Genomic DNA, 22,635 nt, shown 5'->3' on the forward strand with positions numbered 1-22,635 from the left:
TAGGGCTTACCATTTTCGAGAAATTCTTCAAATTCAATCTATTGATGGATTCTAAACTTTACGGCCTGGCACCCTTTCCTGTTGTCCGAATTGCAATAAACTTTTACTATTTTTTTATCAAACGGCATTGTTCTAGGGGTTGAAAGCAACGAAATACAAAAAAATTCGTTACTTATAAATAAGCGCCACCTTAATATTCACCCTAGCCACTACACCTCTACATCGAGCTTCATGTTCCAGAAAAAGCCTGGACTCCGAGGGTGGCCACACCTGGCGCGAGTACACCTATCGAAAGATTACCCCGTGCGACGCCTGTGGCCAGGTGCTCCGCGGGCATAGCCGCCAAGGCGTGAGGTGTCGGGGCTGCAAGGCGAACGCCCACACGGACTGCATCCACCTGGTACAGCCGGCCATGTGCCCGAGCCTGGCGCCGAAGAAGAGCGGCGGGATTCCCCTCCTGCGCCGGCAGAAGACGCAGGCCCAGGTGGACGAGACGCCAGCGGCGGAGCACAGTAAGTACGAACCAGTTTGGGACTGTCGGCCTCGAGGAGGGTTCATCTGGTTCTCTTGCCTCGCCGACGCGCGAGTTTTTTTCTCTTTTTTCTCTCTCTCTCTCTCTTCCTATCTTTCTCTCCCCTGTCTTTCTCTCTTGTTGTCGGGGACGATCGATGCTGTCACGAGCGAGACTGAGGACATTTTTCTGGGGATATTTCGTGTGGGGAGGGTGAGGAAGTTAAGGGAGGTTGAGCATTAAAATGAAGAAAAGAAGAGATCGGTGGCAAGTCGATTCGGGATCGAAGCAACTCAAGCACAACTGAATCATCTAAATATAATTGGGCCCAATTAAGCAAACGGGAAGGTAAGTTTCCGGGGCTTCCCTCGGCCGGGGTAGCTTGATTTTATTTCACAAAGTTGGGGCAATGCTTTCTTGGAACTTCTCGCAAGGGCCATCGATTTCTTCTTCCACTTCGGATAATTTCAGCCAAATCGGTAATTCTATGGCCCTCCGGGGAGCTCGGTTTCGTTATGAACAGCATCGATCGATCCATCAGTCGAGGCGAACGGAAAAAAAAGAAGGAGAAAACAAAGCGTCTCTGGAGGATCAACTTTGCACGAAGCTCTGCTCCTCGTCTCTTCACGTCGGCCAACCGCGGTCGGCTCAGCTACGCCCCCCTACCCTCGCCACCCCCCACCACCCCCGCCCAACAATCACTACATCATCGGTAGCCTCTCGATAAGGCACGAGAGCGAACCTGCGAACAGTAGGTGTCCATCGCAATTAACGAAACAATCCACGGGAAAGTAATCGAGTCGAGCCTTCAGCCCTCTCTTCTCGCGCCCCTTCGCCGCGCGCGGAGCGAATAACGGAAAGGGAAGAGGCTGTAGGGATGGGAGAAAGGTCGCCTTCCCACGAAACACCCGGCGTTTTATATGGTCCATTGCCGGCGTTGTCTACGTTCAGAGTCGCTGAAGCTGACAATTCGGTCGTTCGGAGTTTATTAAGTCTGATTGGACCCATTTGCGCGGAAAGGTGCTCGGCGAAGTTACGGAAAATTGTTATTTTCGGACGAAGCAGCCCCCTTGGTCCATTCGCTGAAAGTTCTCCGAAGGAATTTTTTTTTTTTTATATTTATGAGTCCAGTTGAATTATTGATAAGGTAGTTGGGGGTGTTCCCCTTAAGGGTGACCGCCGGGAACGATATTTCTCCCCGTGTTTCGGGGTCCTCGGCAATCAATTACTAATGTTTGGGTAGAGTTTGAAATTTTTGGGAGGGCGGAGAAGAAATGGTACAGGGCTTGAATTCTTTGATTGGGGAACGTGACTGTTGGGTGATCTGGGAGATACTGGAATAATTCTGGACAGGGATATGTCAACACTGGGATCACTGGATCAAATGTGGGTTAGTCGTGTCGAGAACTATTCGTGGATCCCCAAAGGGCCGCCGCCAAACCGCGAATTAAACTGCGGCTTGTTATATGCTGTTAATCCTTTCAACGTGATTTACTTTAATTGACGTCAGAGTGAGCATATCCACCGAACGATCGATGGCAATTGTGTCGCGCGCACTAGTCATCTTGGAATGACATGGGATTTCATATGGAAGTTACACACTTTTTTACTTCGCGGTACTGTGGTAGAATTAAATTTGCCAAGCTTCAGTGATTTTGAACGGACACCGGATGCATTTGTCAATGCGTGGCAAGGAAGTTTCATTTCCAATGGGAAGCATTGGTGCTTGGAGCAACAAGTGTCTTTAAACTCATAATTCTCCTGTGTTCGATGAAGGTGTTAATTAAGACAGCAGAGTTAGCATTATTGATTAACCCTTTGTTTTCTTTATTTCTCAAGTACAATTTACTTCCTTCCCTTCGTTCACACTGTTCCAACAAGGAAGATAAGAGCTTCTTTGCCCACCTCGTCACGGAAAGGCAAAGAAGAACACTTTCTTCATTTCTTCACTCACCAAACATATTATTCTCACCCTCGTGCAGGGTGTCCCAAAAATTTCAGGACTTCCCGGAACATGCAGTAGGCTTCCTGATGCAAAAAGGCATCGAAAAGTCCTTTACCGTTTTGCGATCCGACGCTTCGTTCTCGAGATATTCACAGTTGAATGTTAGCGGTCCAAGTTCCGGGGCGCGCAGTTTAAAGCCGAGTCAGCTGAGCGCGCGGTCACTGCTCCACGCTCCGGAACTTGGACCGCTCATGTTCAACTATGAATATCTCGAGAACGAAGCCTCGGATCGCAAAACGGTAAAGGACTTTTCGATGCCTTTTTGCATCAGGATACTGCCTGTCCCGAAAAGTCCCGAAATTTTGGGACATCCTGTACACAGCGTCTCAGCAATGAAGAAACACAAGGACACCATTGCTCAAACATCTCTTCTTTCCCTACTAAATCAGAAACCATGTTTCTTCCCTAAACATTGACACAACCCAACCATTCAAGCAAAAAGATCAAAGGCCTCAGCAAAGTATTTAACAATTAAGGGCACTTGTTGTCCAAGAGACCTGTGCTTCAAGCGATAAATTTAAAAAGGAGAATAAAATGAAGGAAACAGAAAGAAATGATAAGCACCACGTTTGATGTCTCTCGTGTGCTTTTGCATTGCTGTCTCTCTATCACGTGTGGCCAGACGTGGACGCCATATACCAGGTGCTGAAGCAGGCAGGCGAGATCCGTGGAAACTCGACAAACTCACCACCTACGCCTCCCACAGCAGATCATCCTCCCTCCGGTGCAGCACCTTCGTCAGCGAGGGCCTCCTCCCACCCCTGTTCCTCGTCCACCTCTGGTAAGGCACAGCACCAACTCCTCTCGACCTTGAAGCAGAGCTCGCTCCCCAATATTGGGGAAACCTACATGCGCGACTGTGTTTCTTGAAATTGCCCCTGGGAAGCTGATCAGGTGCATCCCACTGTGCAAACGAAATTGCTCATAAGTAGGTGAGCTATGAAGGTTGATTGAAGTGACGACTTGAGTGGATTCTCAAACTTTGGGACAGCCTGGGGACCATTTAGGGTGGCATGTAGGAGCTACTGAATTATTTCAGAAGTTTCGAAGATGGGAATGTTGTCCGAAGCTCGGTTTTGAATATAGATTTCGACTGCGACGAAGAGGTGCGCGGTAACAGTGGTGTAAAAGTTATATGTAACGCTGATGTAATTATAAGTTTGTTTAATTGTTGAAGTTTTGAAGGGGGAAAGATAATTTGAGACTCTGGATGGTAATATCAGTTTCATATTGCTGTCTGTAGTGGTGGTCTGGGGTACAAATGGCAGAAGTGAAGTAATTTGGTTGCTAGTATTTTGAATTAATATGGGGGATGATTTATATTAATTACTAGGTTTCCAGTTTCTTGTTTAATAATGGAGAATGAAGTTTTATCGGAATTAATAATAGGAGTGGTATTTTCGAAATTGCGAGCTTTGGCTGCTTCTGCAGTGGGATTGAAATAGTTATTAATAAACCAGATAAATTAAAATAAATATAATTAAAACTACAACTGCAGATCACATATGGTTTTTGGTTAACTTCGAGTCGTAATATTGCTCCCCATGCTTTGTGGAGGATTCCCAACCCCACAGTTTGAGAATTTATACTGTAATTAACACACATGTGTAGGGAACTCTCATGACTAATAATTGAAAGCATAAAGTCTTCGAGGTTTTTAAGTCCTTCTAAAAATAGGGCGGAAAGTGACTCAAGTTTCTTTTGCACAGTGTTGTAATTTCATTATCCTTAGGCTGCAGATCAATTTTCTTCTTTCAGTTTGACATAATTCAGAGCATTTTCTTTATTTAAAATTTATATCAGTCAAACACATTCACTAATTACTTTAAATTGTATAATTCCAAGATTAGAAATCTTAATACTCAACACTTGTCCAGGCATAATAACTTCTATTTCACAATTCGTGATATTTCTTATCCTTTGTTACAGATATTATTGCCAAATAAGATTGCTGGTAGAAAAATATTAGGTATTTCAAAAATTAAAAAATTTTAATTTTTTAAAAATTGAAATTTATATTTATTCTTTTACATTGAATTGTAACATTTCTTCTTCAAATCAATAAATTACTAGGTAGTCATTTCCATGCAGACTTTGTTACACTTCATTTTTACCATAACAATTTTAGTAAAAAAAATGTACGCAGAAATATTATTAGAAATATCCAAAAATCCATAAACTTCCAATGAAATTACAAGACGAGCACCTGAAGTGGGTACATGAATCTGCAACGAACCAATTCTCTGCTTCAAGATCCCATGTAACCCTGTTCTCTTTTCTTTTATTTTTTTTTGTAATCAAAATAAGAATGCTTGTCTTCTTCAGGGACATGACTCGTAACTTCACTTTTTTTCTATTTTCTTCTCTCTCTCTCTCTCTCTCACACTCTCTCTGGTGTTCTCTCTATCTGTTCTTCTTCTTCTCCTACTTCATCTTCATTCTTCCCCTTTACCCGCGCCATCGTAAATTTTTATTCACCCTCGATATCCGGAGAGGAATCGAGTTAAGTGGATCGTATTGGATCGTCCATTAGCGATCCGCGTGTTTATCGAGTGATCTAGGAGCGTCGTCATTTGTTACTTCGGATCATCGAGTTTCCATCCGAACCTCCGATCGTCCGCTCGATCTTTGCAAGGGGAACTGAACTTTAACGAAGGTGTCGAGTCCCTTTAGAGCATCTTTTCAATTGCTATTCAGAATATTAATTGCAACATTTAAAAAATTATTTCTTTTCAATTGTATTCATTGAATTAAATGCTATTACTACAGCTGATATTGTTGGGAGAGGCTTTCTACTATGAAGACAATTATTTTACATAATTATAGGAGGAACATTTAATTAATTTGAATATTATTATTTCTTCTTCCTTTTAATTCTGTTATATTTTTTTTTAGCTGTAAATTGAATATTAAGTTACATAATTGCAGTAACATCAGGCTTCTATAAATTATAAAAATTATTTTCTATTTTTTATTATCAAAAATCAAAGAGTGGGTTGTCGGGTAATTATTAGAAATTTATTCATCGCTTTGAAATGTGTTTCTGCACATTTGCATCCGGCAAAAGAAAAATGGAAAATTTCAAGGGCTATCGCGCTATCTTTTCGAGGATCTTCGCGAACCCTCCTTCAAGGTGTCTGTAAGAGCTTTTCTCGAGGGCCTCCAGCCCTCGAGAGGCGCGATTAAGAATCGACAATACGAAGCTCATCATTGTGGGTTTCCCTCGACGAGAGAAATATTTTTCCGCGATTCCTGTCTCGTGGAAGCTTTTTCACCCCCGCCTGCTGACTAGTGTCGGATTTAATAACAATCGAACGCAGAACCGTAGCTAATTCTGCGAAGTGTTTAACAAATATTTAAGCCAACATATTCTTGAAACAATTACACATAGTGCAGAGTAATTCGTTGTGCAAAAAAATAACAGACTCGCTCTTCATTCAAAAATAAGTCGAAAGTGGGGAATAAAATTTTTTCAAATATAATTTTCAAAATTATATTGTAGCATTATTTTTTTAAAAACAAGGCGAAAGTATAGAATGCAATTCATTCGTCAAAAGATTTATTTAAAAAAAAAATGGTATTAAAAATTGTTGAAACAACCCTCAGTGCTTCCGTATTAATTTTCTACAGGATGTACGTTTCATTTTTCCCCCTTTGAGACATAGCAGAGCTTCAGATTCGATATGTTCTACCACTGAAACATTTATATCGAGCGCCATGCGCGCTACCAACTTAACCGTGGACTTTCTCAAAAACGAAGCGTCGCGCAAGAAAAATGCATTCCACATCTTCGACGTATTTTCGAAAGAGGAATCAGAAACCGCGCAGCTTCACCATCTGCGAACGATGATCGTGTGGATATCGACCAGCTGGTTAGAACAGTCTGGCCAAAAACATTAATACAGACATTCCATCCGCTTTACTTAAATTCTAAACTAAATCAACCGCCACAGAGTTTCACCACACGAAACCCAGTATAAACAGTAACAAATGATTCAAAATTCTCCCCCCAAAAAATAAAATAAATAAACCACCCACGTCAACCTCCGCTCGACTAAAATGGCTGTAATAGACTAACGAATCTGAATTGCGAGGAGCAAAATAAAATCTGAAAAAGAAAAGGGAACATCGAAGCACCAGAAACAGAGCAGACCCATGGGGAATCCTAACCTGTAACCGCAAGAGCGCAGAAGGAGCGTCAGGCAGCGCCACGTTCATAACTCGAAAAACCACCGCCAGATGGCGCCACGGACCGCGGGGAATCCCGCCGACTAACAAAGCGAGCTAAGCAATAACACTGGGTCCTTTAACCAATCGGGGTCCGATCAGTCCCATTCGAGAGAGAAAACGGCGGGATTGAAGGGGGCCTTGAACGGGGAATCACCCTGGAATCGTTTGCAATTCCGTTGACCAGGAAGAGGCAGCGGCGGATCGATGTCCGGGACCAGGCCTTTCGGGCAGCCTCTGGTGCTGATGACCCAGGTGGCACCCTCCACCTCGTACCCGAGGCAGCCTGAGCCACATTATCGCGGCGCTAACCGGAAGCGATGACCCCGGATGTGGCGCGTTCCACGCGACTGAAAGTCGACTCTCTGCACTGCCCACGAGCGAAATCGAACGGAAAGCATCGGGCATCGACGTGGAGACGCTGGCCGTCTATCTCCCTCCTCGGTTTTTTTGGGGGGGGGGCGTGGGAAGGGTTTTTGTGTAGGAGGAACAGTTGGACACTCGAAAGTTTTGGGAAACAGAAAACTGCCTGGGGCGATGGGGTGGGAATGCGAGAGGAATTGAGATTGATGAGGGTGGTTCATGGGCGTGGGGCTGTTTTCGTACTTTTTTGAGCTGGGAGAGTGCTTTTTGGATGATTGATTTTTTAGGGGGCAAATGGGGTGGAGCTGAAATTGTGTTTGACTGAGAAGGGTGGTGAGGAAGTTTATTTAGCGGGGAAGTGGGGGTTGGTTTGGGGATTCGACTGTCTTTTTCTTTTTTTTTTTTTGAGGAAGGATATTTTTTGTAATTGCTGGAGAATGAAAGGCGGAATTGGTGGTGGTGTTGTAACGTGATGTTGAGTCGTAAGACGTTTTGAATGGGAAGAGTGATTGAGTATATTTATTCTACTTTTTTTTTTTAATATTTCTGCTGAAATATTTCGGCTTCCCAAAAGAAGGAACCGTTTGGGATTGCTTAATACTGATGGTATTATACTTTGAGAAGTCTAGCGATTGCGTTTACCCATTTCCAAGAATATTCTTCTTTTCAAGTGTCTGCTGATATTTAAGAGAACGAAACTTGGAATTGCAAGTGCAATCTTAATTTAAAGAACCACGGTAGAAGATTAAGCTGCCTTTGTTATTTTAAATTCACTCTCGATTGAAAGATTTCTTCTTTCCGGAAGAAACAAAATAGCCAAGTTAAACCGCAAGAGAATTTCAAACACAGTTTCATTTTTATTCCGGGCAATTAAAATTTTTGGAAAATAGTTTTCGATGAAAAAGAATTTGGAATTGCTGAATTACAGAATTGCTAAACGAATGAAACGTTAATTTAACAAAATTCGTTAATCTTTGTTATTTATGTTTCTTTTTTTTTATCTTTTGCATGGAATTGTTAAGTCACGGAGAGTTTAATTTTATCGGAATAAAGAACTGCATAAATTTGCAGTTTTCTTTCTTAAATTCAGCATGACCAAATTAAAAAAAAAAAGATACCCGAAATTCCTAAAGCGGTACAATTATTTGCAGGCTTTTTGTTATTTACGTACAGGTTGTTTCAAAAAAGACTATGCCTTGAAGGTAAGGACCCACTAGTATATTTTAAAAGCTTAGAATAATCTGCAAAAAGAAAATTAAAAACATATATATATACATTTACACTGCATAGTTTCTTTTGAAACCAGATTGTTAACAGTTTATCGAATTTGGGATTGTTTGTCCAATCTTAGAAGAAAAAAAATCACTGAAAAAAATTGTCTTCCACGAAAGCATTATTGCTGAAGTTTAAGTTAAACATTTAGTTAGACTGTATCTCTGAATTTTAATTGATGGATTACAATTTACACAATAATACACCGAAATTAGAAAAAGAAGAAAGGGAAACATGTATTGAAGGATCTATAATTTCCTTACAAATTGCTCAAGAAATTCACTTCTGTTATTCCATAATTATAATAGAATAAAAAGTCTAAAAAATGTTGAAAATTTTCGTCGAAATTTCTCGCTCTCTATTGCCCCGTAGAAAAGTAACGAACTTAAAAAAAAAAGGGAAAAGTAATTAACGCAATGCTCGAAAAGTCGACGTAAAAGAAGAAAACGAAAATTCGATTTCCTCCTAAAAATATTCCACCCTAATCTCCAAATTTGATTTCCCAGTACTGAATTCAAGATTTCTGTTCTAATTCCTCGAACTTCCTCCCTTTTTATTCACTTCTTCATTCTCAAATTTGTACTTCTTCATTTCTTCTTCTGAGATCTCTGAAATTCTCTCTAAAAATTATTGATTTATTTTCTCGTTTCCCTTTCAACTACTAAATTCACAGTTTCCTATTCCTGTTCTGTACTTTCACCCGCTCTAAAAAGAAAAACAGAAGAAAAAAATAATTGCAAATAAACTTTCGAAGCTCCTCGACGAAAACTTTTTGAAATTCTCAAATCGTCGAGACTACTTCAGTTTGCCGATACAATGTCTGTCACTGAAAATTCGGCGAATTGGAGTCGGCCGGGAAAAAAATTCGATACCATTGAGCGGGGAGAAAATGGCACAAAAGAAAGGGGAAGAAGGAAAATGAATCCACAGATCAAAAGCGAACGAAACACGCTACAGAAGAAGAAAAAAAAGGGCCGGAGAATGTAGAACGATGGTGCCATGTAAATATTGTAAATAAAAAGAAAGTTTCTTCTGCAACCACGCACCCCTAATACTCTCTCTTCTTCGCGCGAGTCGTGTCCCATTGTTTCTATTCTTTTTTGTACGTTTTTTTTTTTTGTTTATGAATTCTCTTTTTCTCTGTGAATTCTACGCTCGGTCGAGTCTTTTCGCCCGAGACAGAGTACATATTTCTGTGTGCATTTATGGTGTAATTTGTATCAATGGTGTCCCTGTCTCGTTGTACGTACATGTCTTCTTTTCAAGCTCAACGTTGACGTCAAACAACCGTATTGCGATAATTAATTAACGAAAAGACCCATTAACGTCTATAGAAGAAGGTAATGAAAGATAAATGTGTGTATGTATATTGCAACCCTTCTGTATTGTAAATTGACTATCGATTACTTTCACTGAAGTGATGCTTGGCCATCACTGATCTGTCAATTTTAGTTGGATTTTGGCGAAGAGTGTTCACCCGAATTTCTTTTCGATTTTCTGCACAAAATTTTGTATGCTTTGAGTGAGTACTGTCCAATAATCGAGCTTTCTATTTCAATCCGTACAGAAACGTCCGTTTAGCTCCATAAACTTCACACGAGTAAATACTGTCCACTGCTTTCTGCATAAACATTGCTTCTGCTTGCATAGTTTTGATTTTGCCATTTCTTCCGCGCAAACCGTTGCGAATCGCGAGTTATTTCGAGTATCATAACTTCACCACCCTCGCGGACACGAGACTTAGAAGACTACTCTGCATCGTAGCAATTCCATTTAAATTAAAGAAGACACTAACACGTAACGCCACTCTGCAATTGCCCACTGTTTTGCAACTAAGTCCACGCAGAGATGAGAGTTAAGTCCACGGCAGAAAATTTGCTTGACAAACAAAACCAGCTTGCCTGAATGGCGTCAACGTCGAGCGGCTAGCTAATTTCAAAGGCTAACTTGTTATGATCGGTAATTATGGGACATGAAGCGCCGCATAGTCCGCAACGTAGACGTGAAAGGCTTAACCTGAGGATGAAGAGCCTCAGCCTGGACTCCCCGGAAGGCACTGCACATGTTCGGCACCGTCCTCGAGATTACTATGCAGCAGGCCAGAGGGAATCCACGCCGCCCAGGCACTCGGACAGTGGAAGTATCAACAGATTGTGTAAGTAGATCACACCTAAACTTCAAGCTCTTTGAGTCCTCAGGTTTGATAGTCCAGCGAGCCCTTAAATTTCAGTGAACAATCACCTTTACGCTTGCTATTCGTGAGTTGAGCAGCTTACGCTTGACTTTCACACTCAAAGTGACAGTACCGATGAACTGTATATGAGTTTTAAAGTTCTGCGAAGGAAGATGCAAGCTTGCGTAGAGATGGTATTTGTTGTTCAGGTAGTCTAGGTCTTGCAGAGGTAGCAAGAGAAACCTATTGTGTGGATAAAGTTAGGAGTAACAATATTTATTCTATAAACTGTTTTATTTGGATCATAAATAACAAGTTTGAAGAGAGTATTGTGATCTGTTGTAGTTGAAGAAGTCTTCCTTCTAGCACACTTTCACTAAGTTGAAGAGTCTCTTCTTTGCAGCACCGTGCAGTCCAGGCCAGGGACACGCTGTTCACAAGCACATAAGAGGAGCCATCAGGATGTCGAGCATGGAGCTACCAGATGAGAACGAGAAGTCCTATTCGTCAGCGAGCACCTCCCCGTGCCCCTCGCCGCACACGAACAATCAGAATCACATGAACCCGTCGGGGAAACGTGTTCTGCCACCCAACAATCTCTACGTCGCCCTCTACAATTTCGATGCACGCCACCGTGACGAGTTGGACTTGAAGTAATCACTGAACAAGCTTAGAAAGTGCCTTGAATTCCAATGCCCCGTGGTCTACTTCACTTGGGAAGAGAGAAAAGCTCTCTTCACCATTTCTTCATTCGTTTTACTAAACTACTTTGACTTGGACCTTAGCTGCATCTTTTCTTGAAGTATTTCTTTCTTCAAAGAAGCAGCAATGAATTTAAAGGAAGACACTATTGCTGATTAATGACTGTATTAACATTCGAATTGTTGTGTTATTTTTACAGGGCTGGGTACAAGGTGACAGTAATCGATAAATCAGAGAAAGATTGGTGGAAAGGGAAGTGTTTGGGTGGGAGAGTAGGATATTTCCCCAGTGCATACGTGATGCGAGTGGAATCAGGGCAGAAGACACTTCAGGTCACCCGCAATCTGCACCTGACTGACCAGATCACCCTGCTACGCGATCAGGTACTCAACTTGACCGTTTGCATTATGTTTGCCATCAGTTCCTTTGTCTCTTCAATCTCTGAGGCTTCCTTTGAACCCATAATCAATTAGATACTCATTTATACTTATTAAGAACAAGTGTATAACACTTTCTTCTATACTTCAGTCAGACTTGCCTTCCTCCAAGCCTCAACCCACTTTCTTCTTCTTCCAAAGCACACACACAGCCTTCGTTCTTCCTCATTAGATGATCCCAAGTCGTTGCAACAGCTTCCTTTCCCATAATCATGATACGTGACTTCTTCATATTCAGCGCGGTATTCCCCTCCGGTAGATCGTGCTGCAGGTTGGCGAGGAAGTAGACGGCGTCGCAATGGTTCGGTACGCCGCCGATGTCAGATCAGCGGACCACACTGGCAAAGACGGGGACGTTCTCTACAAGGAGACTCTCTGCCTGCTGAAGTACCTGCAGGAGGTGTGACAGCAGCCTCGCCAGGGTAGTCACGCGTCCAATCGTCCCAATCATGCCTACCTTCGCGAGCGATTCTCCAATTCCGCGCGACGGAACGTGGCCGAGAAGTATTACGACTGCCTGCAGTGCGCCGAGCAGTGCCGCCACACGACGAACGTCACCACCAGCAACAACAACAACAACAGCAGCAGCAACAACAACAACGTGAAGCTCGCGAAGACCGCGAAGAACAGCAATCCGGCCCCAAAGGGCGGCCTGAACAACTGTCGGGTAGCCAATCCCATCGGCTCCGCGACGACCAAGGAGAGTACCAAGGGCCTGGCCCGCCTGGACGAGGCCAGGGCCCAGAAGAACCCGAAGAACGTCAACTTGTCCAGGTCCCTGAAGAACCAGCCGTTGCCCTTGACTCCAGCAAAGAAGAGGTCCTCGCTGGCTCGGCCGGTTCGCGTCCACGACTCGTTCACCCAGCCCAGGAAGCTCGTGCCGGCCAACTACACGTTCCAGACCCTGCAGAAGAGGGAGACGAGCGAGTCGACGTACGAGGATGATGAACACGAGGAGACCAGCAGGCCTATACGGCTGAGGCTGGAGCAGATGCTCGAGCTGACCCTGCCGCAGACCAGGAGGAGGCGGAAAAAGAAGAAGATGAGGCTGATGAAGCAGCAAGAGCAAAGCAGACACGTCTGCAAGGACACGGAGAGGCTGCTCCGCGTGCTCAGCGTTAACAATGTGGACCAAGATAATAGGTACAACGACACACGGTGTTCCGTCATGTAGAAACTGTAGAGTGGGACTTGTGAAGGGACGAAGAGACCTGGTGCTTGATCAGCGACGGGCTGAGGAGGCGTGTGACGTTAAATTTTGAATCACTCCGAGTGCTGTTGGGAATTGGCACTCCTTGGAGGAAGTTTTGAAGGTTTTGGACACATTTTGGTACACTGGCAGTTCAATTTAGTGGATGGTCTTGGATAACCTAATTTGGGGAGTCTTGGATGGCTTGAACATAATTTGGTATATTGAGAGAGCAACTGGGTGGTCCGTATCTATCTGCAACAGAGTTAGGATGCTGGGAAACCGAAGCAACGATAAGAATCATGCAAATGTCTGGAAGAGGTAGGAAGCTAACGCATTCAGAGTGACCTGTTACTCGGGCAGCTGGGAATGGGAGAAGCGCTGCGCACTTTCATTGTTTCTAAGGTTACTGGGGCCCAAGGAAGAAGATAATGTACCCAGGGGGGAGTATGAGGAGGCTGAATGATCCAGCTGAAAGCTGAGGGAAGAACTTTGTGCCCCGCTAGTAGCACTAGAGCTATATCGTATTGCGATAGGGTAATGAATTTGGATTTTCAAGAGAATGATTCAAAGAGAAAAGAAGCTGCATGGTCAAAGATTTTGATACAATTAGGAGGGCATAATTAGGATTGCTTCACAGGAAGACACAAACCATGGGTAGTTTTTGAACAAAGCGGTGAGGATAAGAAGGCCAAGAATTTTGATGAAGTTTACAGCGCTGGATTGGAAGGTTAGAAGATACTTGCACTTTGTGACTGAGGAAGCTTCAAGTGCGCAATTTCTACAGAAATTGATCAAGCACACTGTCATGGCTTAATCTCAAAATGGGTTATGGTCGTAACCTCAAAATATTGCAATGAATTGTTAAGAAGAAGCCGGAGAAGGGAGTTGGCATGTTCAAATATCCCCATGACTCCCACATTCAAGATCAAAGTCTTTGTTCACATGAATTCATGGCCCTTCCTCGAGCACCTATTTGATATTAAATGGAGACTATCCGAAACGGAAGCTGCACAAACGCTTTCCCATCGTGTGGCACGCGTTTCACTAATGATAAGGAAGTTCTTCGTTCAGTGTGACTTGAGTCTTAGCACTATCGCTTGTTGAGTTTGATAAAGTCGCCTGTCCGAGCAGGGTGGCCGGTGTTTGTATCGTTTTTAAGGTAGAAAGTTTACAGTAACAATCGTGGACTGAAGGTGTAAATGGCACTGTAAATGATATCCGAAGATGTCGCCAAATAATTGAAGAGAAGAAGAGAGCACGACGCCGTGATGGCAGCAGCGAAGCAGACTGGAATCTATTGGAACATTTATCTGCATCGATGTGAATATCGACGTTCAGGGAATTTCGTTTTAAAATGAATTTTTCAGTGAACATTTATTTCTTCACTTGTCCAGGTGAATTTTCTTTTCCCTTTCGACGGATAATGGGTTGTCGATGTTGCCTACTGATTTTGTACCGGACGATCGTCCACCGTTGTTATCTTCGTTGGCGCAGAACACACTTGAAGCACTGAGAAAAGACCGTGTTTCAAAGTTGGCGCGCATAGCGGCGGCGCTCTGCGCATGCGCAGGCTTTGAGCGCGTTCCGAGCCGCACGTTTTAAATATTTGAAAACCTGTTGACACGTCGGACGCCTGGCGTTCGAAGCTTTGTTATTCAATTACTGAGAAATTCAGGGAAGAAATTTAAGTCGACGAAATTTAAAGGAGAGAATGATTATTTAACTGACAAATAACAGATTGAAACATAATGAATAATTGATCGATTGGTGACGATCGGCGGCGAAACATTTCATATAAAAGTAATCGGATATCACTCGTGATCGACGAAGAAATCCGCGTAATTTTCAAAGTGTGAGGAACGTAGTACCAATAGAGGTCCACATTCACTAGCTGACCCTGAAATCTTCCAGAATTCCATCCCATTCCTGCGTACTATCTCTGCTCCGAAATTACAACTGCTTTTCACGAGCACACTATTTTTCTCAGAAAGATGTTTCACCTTAGTTGCGACATTCTTCTTTGGCGACGCACGATAATAAATTAAAGAGGATTAAATATTTACAATTTTCTGTTGAAAGACGTATTAGGCTTCGAAATTTATTTCAAAGAAGCATAACGCATGGTTCTTGGGAGTATTCCCTTAGAAATGACGTAGACTCGATTTTGATGAGATTTTTCAGATTATTGCGATCGAAGAAACTTCACTGCACCACTGAACCGAATTAAAGGAAAATAATTAAGAATTCTAACATCCACGCGCTTGCATTTCACAACTAATTCCGTCCCCGAAGGGTGAACTTTGAACTTTCATCAATTGAAACATTTATAATTGAATTTGAGTATTCTTCGCGAGGATCTTTGGAATACTCGTTGCCCTTTCCTTTTGAAGAAACACATTGTACGAGTCATTCGTTGGAAAAAGTTTGGAGACAGAAATGTTATATTGCAATTGCAAATTAGTGTGGCGACGAGGTCGTTAGGGGATCCATGGTTTCGTTGTAAAAATAAAACTCGAAATTGTAAGAGCATATTTATGAACGTTTCAGAAGAAAATTATACTGATAAATGTTACCGGCGATGGAAAGTGGAATTGCTGTAAGCACTAAGGAACAACAGTCAACTGTTTTATAATTAACATTTAAACTAAAGTACAACCACTCAGATTTTAATAATGCGGAAATTAAGCAATTGGAGTACTTGCGAAGGAACATAAAATTACTTTTTGCTTCTCGAAGAGTTCTGGCTTTCGTGGCCCACAACAATTCCACTTTTGGGCGTCGTTCTATTTAATAATGCCATATTTTATCACAAAGTTGACCAATTGCGCGATTCGCATTTAATTGATGTGCATTTATGAGCACAGAACGTTTCTGGAGGTATGCGACAACTTTTTAAATAAGAAGAAGAGAATATAAAAATGAAGAAATCTCATTTCAAGCGGACATGCAATTTGCCTATTTTGTCCTCTACCGTAATGGGAACTAATGCATTTCAATTAAATTCTTAAAGAGGGAACAGGAGTTCGTTGATTTAAAGAAGCAAAGGGGAACACCCACAAATGCCTCGGGTCATCATTTCTTCATTCCGTTGCATACCTTCAAGAACGTTGTACATCTGACTCGTTGAAGCTGAGAAATATACGAATGTTGAAGACTTTCATTCCAGGACCTTGAAATTAATATAAAAAAGAGAGAACCAGTAGGAACAATTGCTTAGCAAGCAGGGCGTCAGCATGGGACAGAAGAAGAAACTGAAGAGAACTGTTTATCCGTCTATCGAGCCATGAAAACCATATAGAATAGGGAGATGATCTTCTTGTCGCTGCCTCTAAGTTCACCAATGACACACGCTGCATTTCCAAGTCGAACGGTTCCGAAGCGTTTGAGAAAACGTTCCGCAGTATATATTCACTCATAGAAGAAAGTCACGTCAGAGAGCTCCGTGTACTTATTTTTTCACTGTCCAATAGGAGGCGACCCGTGTCGATGAGTAGCCACCTGGCACACTATCAGCAACGTAATCTCGTCGAGCGTGCCCTGTTCCTGCTTAGAATCCTCCTCGATCAGGTGGAACTCGTTCGCGAAACTCAGGAAAAGTAGCGCCACGGTGAACGAGCTTTGCAATCCCCTTGGAGCTGGTATTTTAGTCCCAGAATGGACAGCGCTGTGGGGAATGAGTGAGGCGTAGGGGAACTACAGATTATATCCATTCTCTGTTGGCCACTGTTAGTAGCGAAAGGGTTTCTTCGCACCACTGCAGCATCCCATTCCCCTTTCCTCTTCGTTATTGAACTGTTCTCCCTCGTAGTACACTGAATCCCCTTCTAGATATTACTAGGGGTTTCCCCATGGGCTTCGGAAGTGTTGGAGGAAGCATGGGAAACTCCTGGCTGCGTCAACCCCTGAAGTCCGCGACACTCTGGCTCCCATTTCCCTTGTTTCTTTATCGCCGTGCTAATTTCCATTGAGTTTCCCTGCGAACACAGAATTTCCTGAAGCTTAGGCGTCACGAAGCTCAGAGAAGAACGCGGTGGAGAATTTTTGGAGGCAAGAGCATCACTCGTTACGCCACAGAGGCTTGTTCTAAGACTTCTTTTTATCTGTCGCACATGGATCTAATGAATTCTCATAGTTTCTAACATTGTACTCTATCCTTTTACGCATTGGAAGAAACCGTACTGATATTTACAGGGGAGGTGGTAAACTTCGTGTTACATTGTAAGATTTTGTAAACTTATTTCCTTCGTTGATGCTTGTCAGACGTTTATGTGAAAAGGTTATACGAGAGATCTGATTTAACGACCAAAGGGACAGAGATTTCTCAGGCTCGTGAACGAGTTTGCATTGATGATTCGCCGGAAAGAAGAATCAGAGTAGATTAGGATTAAGAGTATCAGGGATAACTATTCTGTTATTGTGCGTTGTAATGCTAAGTATATTGTATTTCATGAAATTGTACGCCGTAATGTAACGAGTGCCCTACCCCTGTTGAAGTGTATATCGAATTATTAACCGTACTATAGTGTGTAAGCTATTCCAACTACCACGCCCAGTATTTTCTAAGTATTAACGATTATGCAGCTGGATGTGTTCGCGTTGTGGCTGCTTCTGGTCTGCTGTTTTACTAACTACTCGATGCACTGTTGCGCGGTGGTAGAAGTATGCTTGGACTCCAATCGATCCCTCCGCACCATAGTTGCTTCCGTACGCTTCTACTGACCCTTCGAGTGCTCCGGGTCATTGCTCTGACTACTACTGTGGCTACAGCTTCCTAATTCTTCATTCGTTTGGGTCTACCCCTCCGTTCCCCGTTGTAACAACTGCGCCGTGGCAGAATTCAGACACCGTCGACCACAAGAGCGCACTTCAGGACAGCGTTTCGACTTCCCGATCAAGTACAAGTATATTTCTGCTCTACGATACCTGGCCAGCGTGAATTAGACCACTAAAACAGCAGTCCCGAAGGACAGAACCAAGAAGTATGTCGACAGCGATAAGCTTCACTGAACCAAAGGTGCGCGTGTTCGATCGAACCACCCAGAGCGAATCTGTCGGACGGTGGATGCTCACCAGCGACGAAAGGAGAGACCGAATCGATTGTACCAAGGGATTTCAGGAAAGTTCTGTTTCTGTTGTATGAGAGTGGCTGCGGATTAGCTATGTCTCGTGTGCCATAACTCCTAACGTTTGATATATTTACCGAGTTTAGTCCATTTACAAAGGGAACCTTTCGTACACGCCCGAGCAAATGTGTTTATCCGAATTCATAGACTGCACGAAATATATATTATCTATAAATATGCCAACGCCTGGGTTAATTGTCGATGACCTCCTATTGAGCTTCATCTTCTTTTGTCTTTTACACAGAGATCTGCAGTATATTTTCAGTGAATAAAATATTCTCAAATCAACTAGATAGACTAGAGCCAAGTAAATAATTCTCCCACTCTTCTGAGCGACTCGAACGTAGGTACAGATTAAGAGGAAGAGTTCAGGAACTACTAATATTTATTCTCCATCGTGCGATAAAATAATACAAGCTTGACCAGCTACGGAAGTAGCGCGTGCGAGGAACCACAGCTACACGTTAGAAATACAAAAATTACAATCAGATCTACGCGCCCTTCGATGACCAGCTGGTACGCTCCAACTTAGAGAAAGGTAGGGGACCATTAAAAGCGATCGGCGAGGGGATTTCCTTACACACAGTCAAAGAAAGGAAGCGTTACTTGTTCAAACAATTCATTTTCCATCAGAACGATACACGAACATCTCGAAAGCAAGACAAGAGACAATCCTCCCCGTCCACTTAATACAAATCGAATTGCGGTCCCAATAAAACTGGCCGCTTCCCCTCGCAGTCCATCCATCAGTCTCTGTTCACTCTCTACAGCTTGTACTTAGCGCCCCTGATAATGGGGTACTTGTCCCCAGTGCAGGTGCCACGGAAGTCGTCCAACGAGAGGTCGTAAATGGCCACACCACCTAGTCCCTTCGCTTTAACATAGGCAGCCTTGTTCCCAGCTGTGTCTGGGTCCTCGAACCCGACCCAGATCCCATCCGCTCCAGTAGCCTCGTCGTAAGATTGGAAAGCATAGCTGCCGTATTTCTTGGAGGGGTCGTTGACGCGTCTCAAGCGGCCGACAGAGCTCTCCGTCAACCTCGCGCAGACTTCACCGTAGGACAGAACACCCGGCATGTTGGTGTGCGGCCCCTCGGCACCGGGACCGTCGGTCACGATGGGTGGCACGCCTGATATTTGGCTGTCGGACGTCAGCTTCCACGTGCGCGCGAACGTGGGGATTCCCGCGACGATCTTTTTGCCTGGTGTGCCATTCTCGAGCCAATACCTGCAAGAAGAATTAATACTTTACGGATATTTTTGGATGTTCTAATGGAGGCTAGGGTTATGGGGAGCTCCTCTGGGTTGGCAAGCCTGGGAGGAATGGTTGCTCGGGGAAAGGGGCGTTTATTTCTTTTGGCACATTCTGAGGGGTCTGGCTGCGCTCACAGAGGTAGGTGCAATTTATTCTGCGTGTAAATTTTTGTGGCTTCTAAGTAAAACTCTGTGGAACTGTATGCCTAATCAGTATATGAGTTAAAGCTGTGTATCGGCAGAGTATTATTTAGTTTACAGTGTGATGCAAGGAAAGCATTATTTGTCAAAGTTCTCACCTGGTTGTTGCGTCGACATTGTCCTGAGGCACACGTCCATAGCTCTCGTAGATTGGTGCTGGGTAGTCACCTTCCTGTGGATTGCGTTCCGGTGTTTTCTGATCGAAAGTTAGCAGATGCACAGCCTCGATATTGGGTGACAACAGCCTGGCGTCGTAGTAGACTATAAAAAGCAATACAAAAGCTATCAGTTAGGGCAGAAACAGGTAAGTGATTTGAGAATCGACGCAAGAAATTGCCTGCTGATCCTGAAGGTTATTTAAAGATTTTTAATAGAAGCGATTCGCAGGTTGACTATTTCACAAAATGTAATAGGCTAGTATATAGCACTCACTGCTGCTGTTAACATGCGGCAGAACAGTGATAGTCAGGTCCTTCATTTTTGGCCTGAGTTGGGCCTTAAGATCACGAACCAAGATAGTGAAGCCGTCACGGTGCTCTTGCTCCTTTTCATCCTTGAACTTTCCATATCCAAATGTCTTCTTCACACCGTGCCAGAAGGAGCCAAGGGTACTGCGTTGCTTCTTTACCTTCACTGGAGGGAATTGCCAGGCAAGATCAATTCCGTCAAAGTCATAGTCACTCAGGAGTCGGTTCACTGAGTTGATGAACTTGGATCTCGATTCTGATGTCTCGGTCTAGGAAAAAAATCCACAAAACTGCCCTTAGAAGAGACTCAAGAAATTCAAGAAAACAACACTTAAAAGAAGATAAAAATTGAATAAAAAAAGCACTAAATACAGTAAAGTATCTGTGTTATATGAAGCCGGGGGATTCCCCAAGACAGACCAGTGCTGCCAATAGAATTTAAAAAGGAATATCCCTTGTCAAACAGTACTCACAAGTGCGAGATATTTGTGGGTGTCATCCTCAGGGTCAGCGTTGCCACCGATGCTGAGGTAGACCCTCAACTCAGGGAAGGCTTTCTTCAGCTGCGTAGTCAGCCTGTAGTAAGCATATCCAGCTCCAGTGTCGAGATTCGGATTCAGTGGGATAACTTCAAAGGTCTCAGTTTTGATCCCTGCGAATCCGTAGATCAAATGGGTGCAGAGGGACAGCGCTGAACGCACGTCGTCTAACTGGAACTTTCCTGGGCCTGAAACGAAAGAACACTTTATTTTCTTCCATAAATGGCAAGGAGAAGAAAATTCTTCTGGAGGGTTGAGAATATTCCAAGTTGAAAAGTGGCTTCAAAGTTTTATGAAAAATGTAATATTCATAAAAAATGAGTAACAAAAGCAAATGAAATATATAGGTAGGAGCTAGGTACCTATTTTTTAAATCACGAAATCAAAAAATACATTTAAAACGGTTTCAAGCAATTTTGTATCGCTTTTGAAGAAAGTTTTACTTTTTTTATTGTCTTGTATTGATTTTAATTTTCTCTTTCTACCAATTCTTCCGCCCTCAAGTTTGCCAAATTTTGTAGAATATTCAGCTTAGGAAGCCACTGTTTGAAGAAGCAAATTATTTAGTGAAGAATCGATTTCTGCTCAAGAAGAAACCGTTAACAGGTCGTTTCTCGATGTCATGTATACAAATAAGTTTTTTCGAACGAATCCTCACCTTGACGTTCAAAGGATGTACTATTCCAGAAACACACAACCTTATTGTGCTCATGGGTGTCGGCGCTGAGCACCGAGTGCGTGCAAAAAGCCGCAAACGCGACCAAAATTAACACTTTCATCCTCACAAACTGGTTCTGAAACGCGTGTAACGAATGATTTTAATATTCACACTTTCTGATTTTAATGAGTTACAGAGGTAATAAATTCGCTCTTTGTCGTGGTAATAAACTACTATCCCCACATTCTGAATAATCCTACATTTTGCAAAGAACTATTCCATTATCAAAAAATAGTAAAAAAAAATAGATCCACTGGTAACTATTACACTATTTTCAATAACTTGTAATTTAAACCTTAGAACCTCCACTTAAAAAAAAGTTTATGGGGTTCCCCAATTCCCAGTGCAAAGTTGAATATTACTATGATTATTAAATGGAATAAGCTCAAAGAAAACTGTCGAATAATATTTTAAAAAACAAGCAGTACAGTTACTTTTAATTGAAACCTTAGAACCACCACTTAAAAAAGAAATTTATGGGGTTCCCCAATTCCCAGTGCAAAGTTGAGTATTACTATGATTATTAAATGGAATAAGCTCAAAGAAAACTGTCACATTGCTGTTAAGTAATACTCTAAACATCAAACAGTGCAGTTGGTTTTAATCGAAACCTTAAAACCTCCACTTATGGGGTTCCCCAAGCAGCGATTCCAGGTTGACTACCACAGCCGAGCAAAACGAAGGAATACGTGTTCGTCTTACCTTTTCGAAAGGAAGAAGCAGACTGTCTGCCACAATTTCTTCGCCGAGGACTTTGATACCTTGGCCTGCTCTCCGTCCAAGTAGTGGGGCTGGTCGATCTTACGTCACCGTCACGATCTTCCAGAAGCAGTGTCTCCATATGCCCGCGAACCCATGTGTAATACGTGCCTTGTTGACAAGAAGAATCGACAAATCAAGGCCAGGGGCCAAAATGTTTCTTGGAATTCTGATTGAAAAATTAGATGTTGGGTCGACGAGCGAGGATTGATAATGACGCCTCCCCTTGGTACCGAGGTACCATAATTTCTTATTCCGTTGTAGGCTGATGGAAATTTTTGGGCAGAATTCCCCTTTTCGTCAGTTTTCTTCAACTTGATAAATTTAGATTATTGAATTTTGTTTCCCTTTTTATGTTTCGGAGCAGGAGTGGTGAGGATCGGGGGGTTCCTCTGTTTAGGAATGTGGGGGCTAGAGTCGAAAGGGAGTTTTTCAATAATATGGCAATTTTTGACTGAATTTTTATTCATGACTTTAAGAAAATAAAAGGTAATTCTTTCTGGCCTCTGAAAGACGTGAAAAGAGAGGTAAATAAATGGATTGCAGGTGGAAATTGCTGCATGAGTTTGTTTTGTGCATATGTGTTTTTTTTGGCTACGTAATAATTAATTAAAAGGACGGGAGAGATGAAAGTTAACTATGAAAGCTAGTGGAAGTTACGAGCGGAGTTTCCAGCTGCCTTGTTTACCGTAT

General features: G+C 42.8%; 3 protein-coding genes across 7 annotated transcripts in view; 2 read left to right on the forward strand and 1 right to left on the reverse strand.

The window, feature by feature from the left end:
* Positions 1-12,101, forward strand: part of Stacl (SH3 and cysteine-rich domain-containing protein) — a 70,590-nt gene extending 58,489 nt beyond the window's left edge. For 2 of the 3 annotated variants that reach the window (XM_076828064.1, XM_076828065.1), the window contains 6 exons: positions 241-512; positions 3,139-3,297; positions 10,357-10,533; positions 10,955-11,204; positions 11,453-11,636; positions 11,950-12,101. In XM_076828064.1, coding sequence (XP_076684179.1) covers positions 241-512; positions 3,139-3,297; positions 10,357-10,533; positions 10,955-11,204; positions 11,453-11,636; positions 11,950-12,096 — 1,189 coding nt within the window. In that variant the 3' untranslated portion in view covers positions 12,097-12,101. The remainder of the gene's footprint in view (positions 1-240; positions 513-3,138; positions 3,298-10,356; positions 10,534-10,954; positions 11,205-11,452; positions 11,637-11,949) is intronic. The other variant, XM_076828066.1, reaches the window with a different exon arrangement.
* On the forward strand, positions 12,097-18,188 carry LOC143377093 (uncharacterized; the record flags this gene model as incomplete). The annotated part of the gene is made up of 1 exon (XM_076828014.1): positions 12,097-18,188. A coding segment is annotated over one exon (768 nt), but the record flags the coding sequence as incomplete, so codon positions are not given.
* A 184-nt stretch (positions 18,189-18,372) lies between these two features.
* Idgf4 (Imaginal disc growth factor 4) lies at positions 18,373-22,028 on the reverse strand. 3 transcript variants are annotated; one of them, XM_076828077.1, is made up of 6 exons: positions 21,886-22,028; positions 21,124-21,259; positions 20,400-20,653; positions 19,892-20,195; positions 19,558-19,720; positions 18,373-19,250 (listed from the first exon to the last, which is right to left on the reverse strand). In XM_076828077.1, the coding sequence occupies exons 2-6, from the start codon at positions 21,242-21,244 to the stop codon at positions 18,770-18,772; spliced, it is 1,323 nt and encodes a 440-aa protein (XP_076684192.1). In that variant the 5' UTR covers positions 21,245-21,259; positions 21,886-22,028; the 3' UTR covers positions 18,373-18,769. The 3 variants fall into 3 exon arrangements, with proteins under 3 accessions (XP_076684192.1, XP_076684193.1, XP_076684190.1); XM_076828078.1 differs by having other exon boundaries at positions 18,373-19,232; positions 21,795-21,921; XM_076828075.1 differs by having other exon boundaries at positions 21,795-21,921.
* Between the last annotated feature and the right edge of the window lie 607 nt (positions 22,029-22,635).

Source organism: Andrena cerasifolii, chromosome 15 (genome assembly GCF_050908995.1).
Source record: "Andrena cerasifolii isolate SP2316 chromosome 15, iyAndCera1_principal, whole genome shotgun sequence".
In the NCBI taxonomy this organism is placed as follows: domain Eukaryota; kingdom Metazoa; phylum Arthropoda; class Insecta; order Hymenoptera; family Andrenidae; genus Andrena; species Andrena cerasifolii.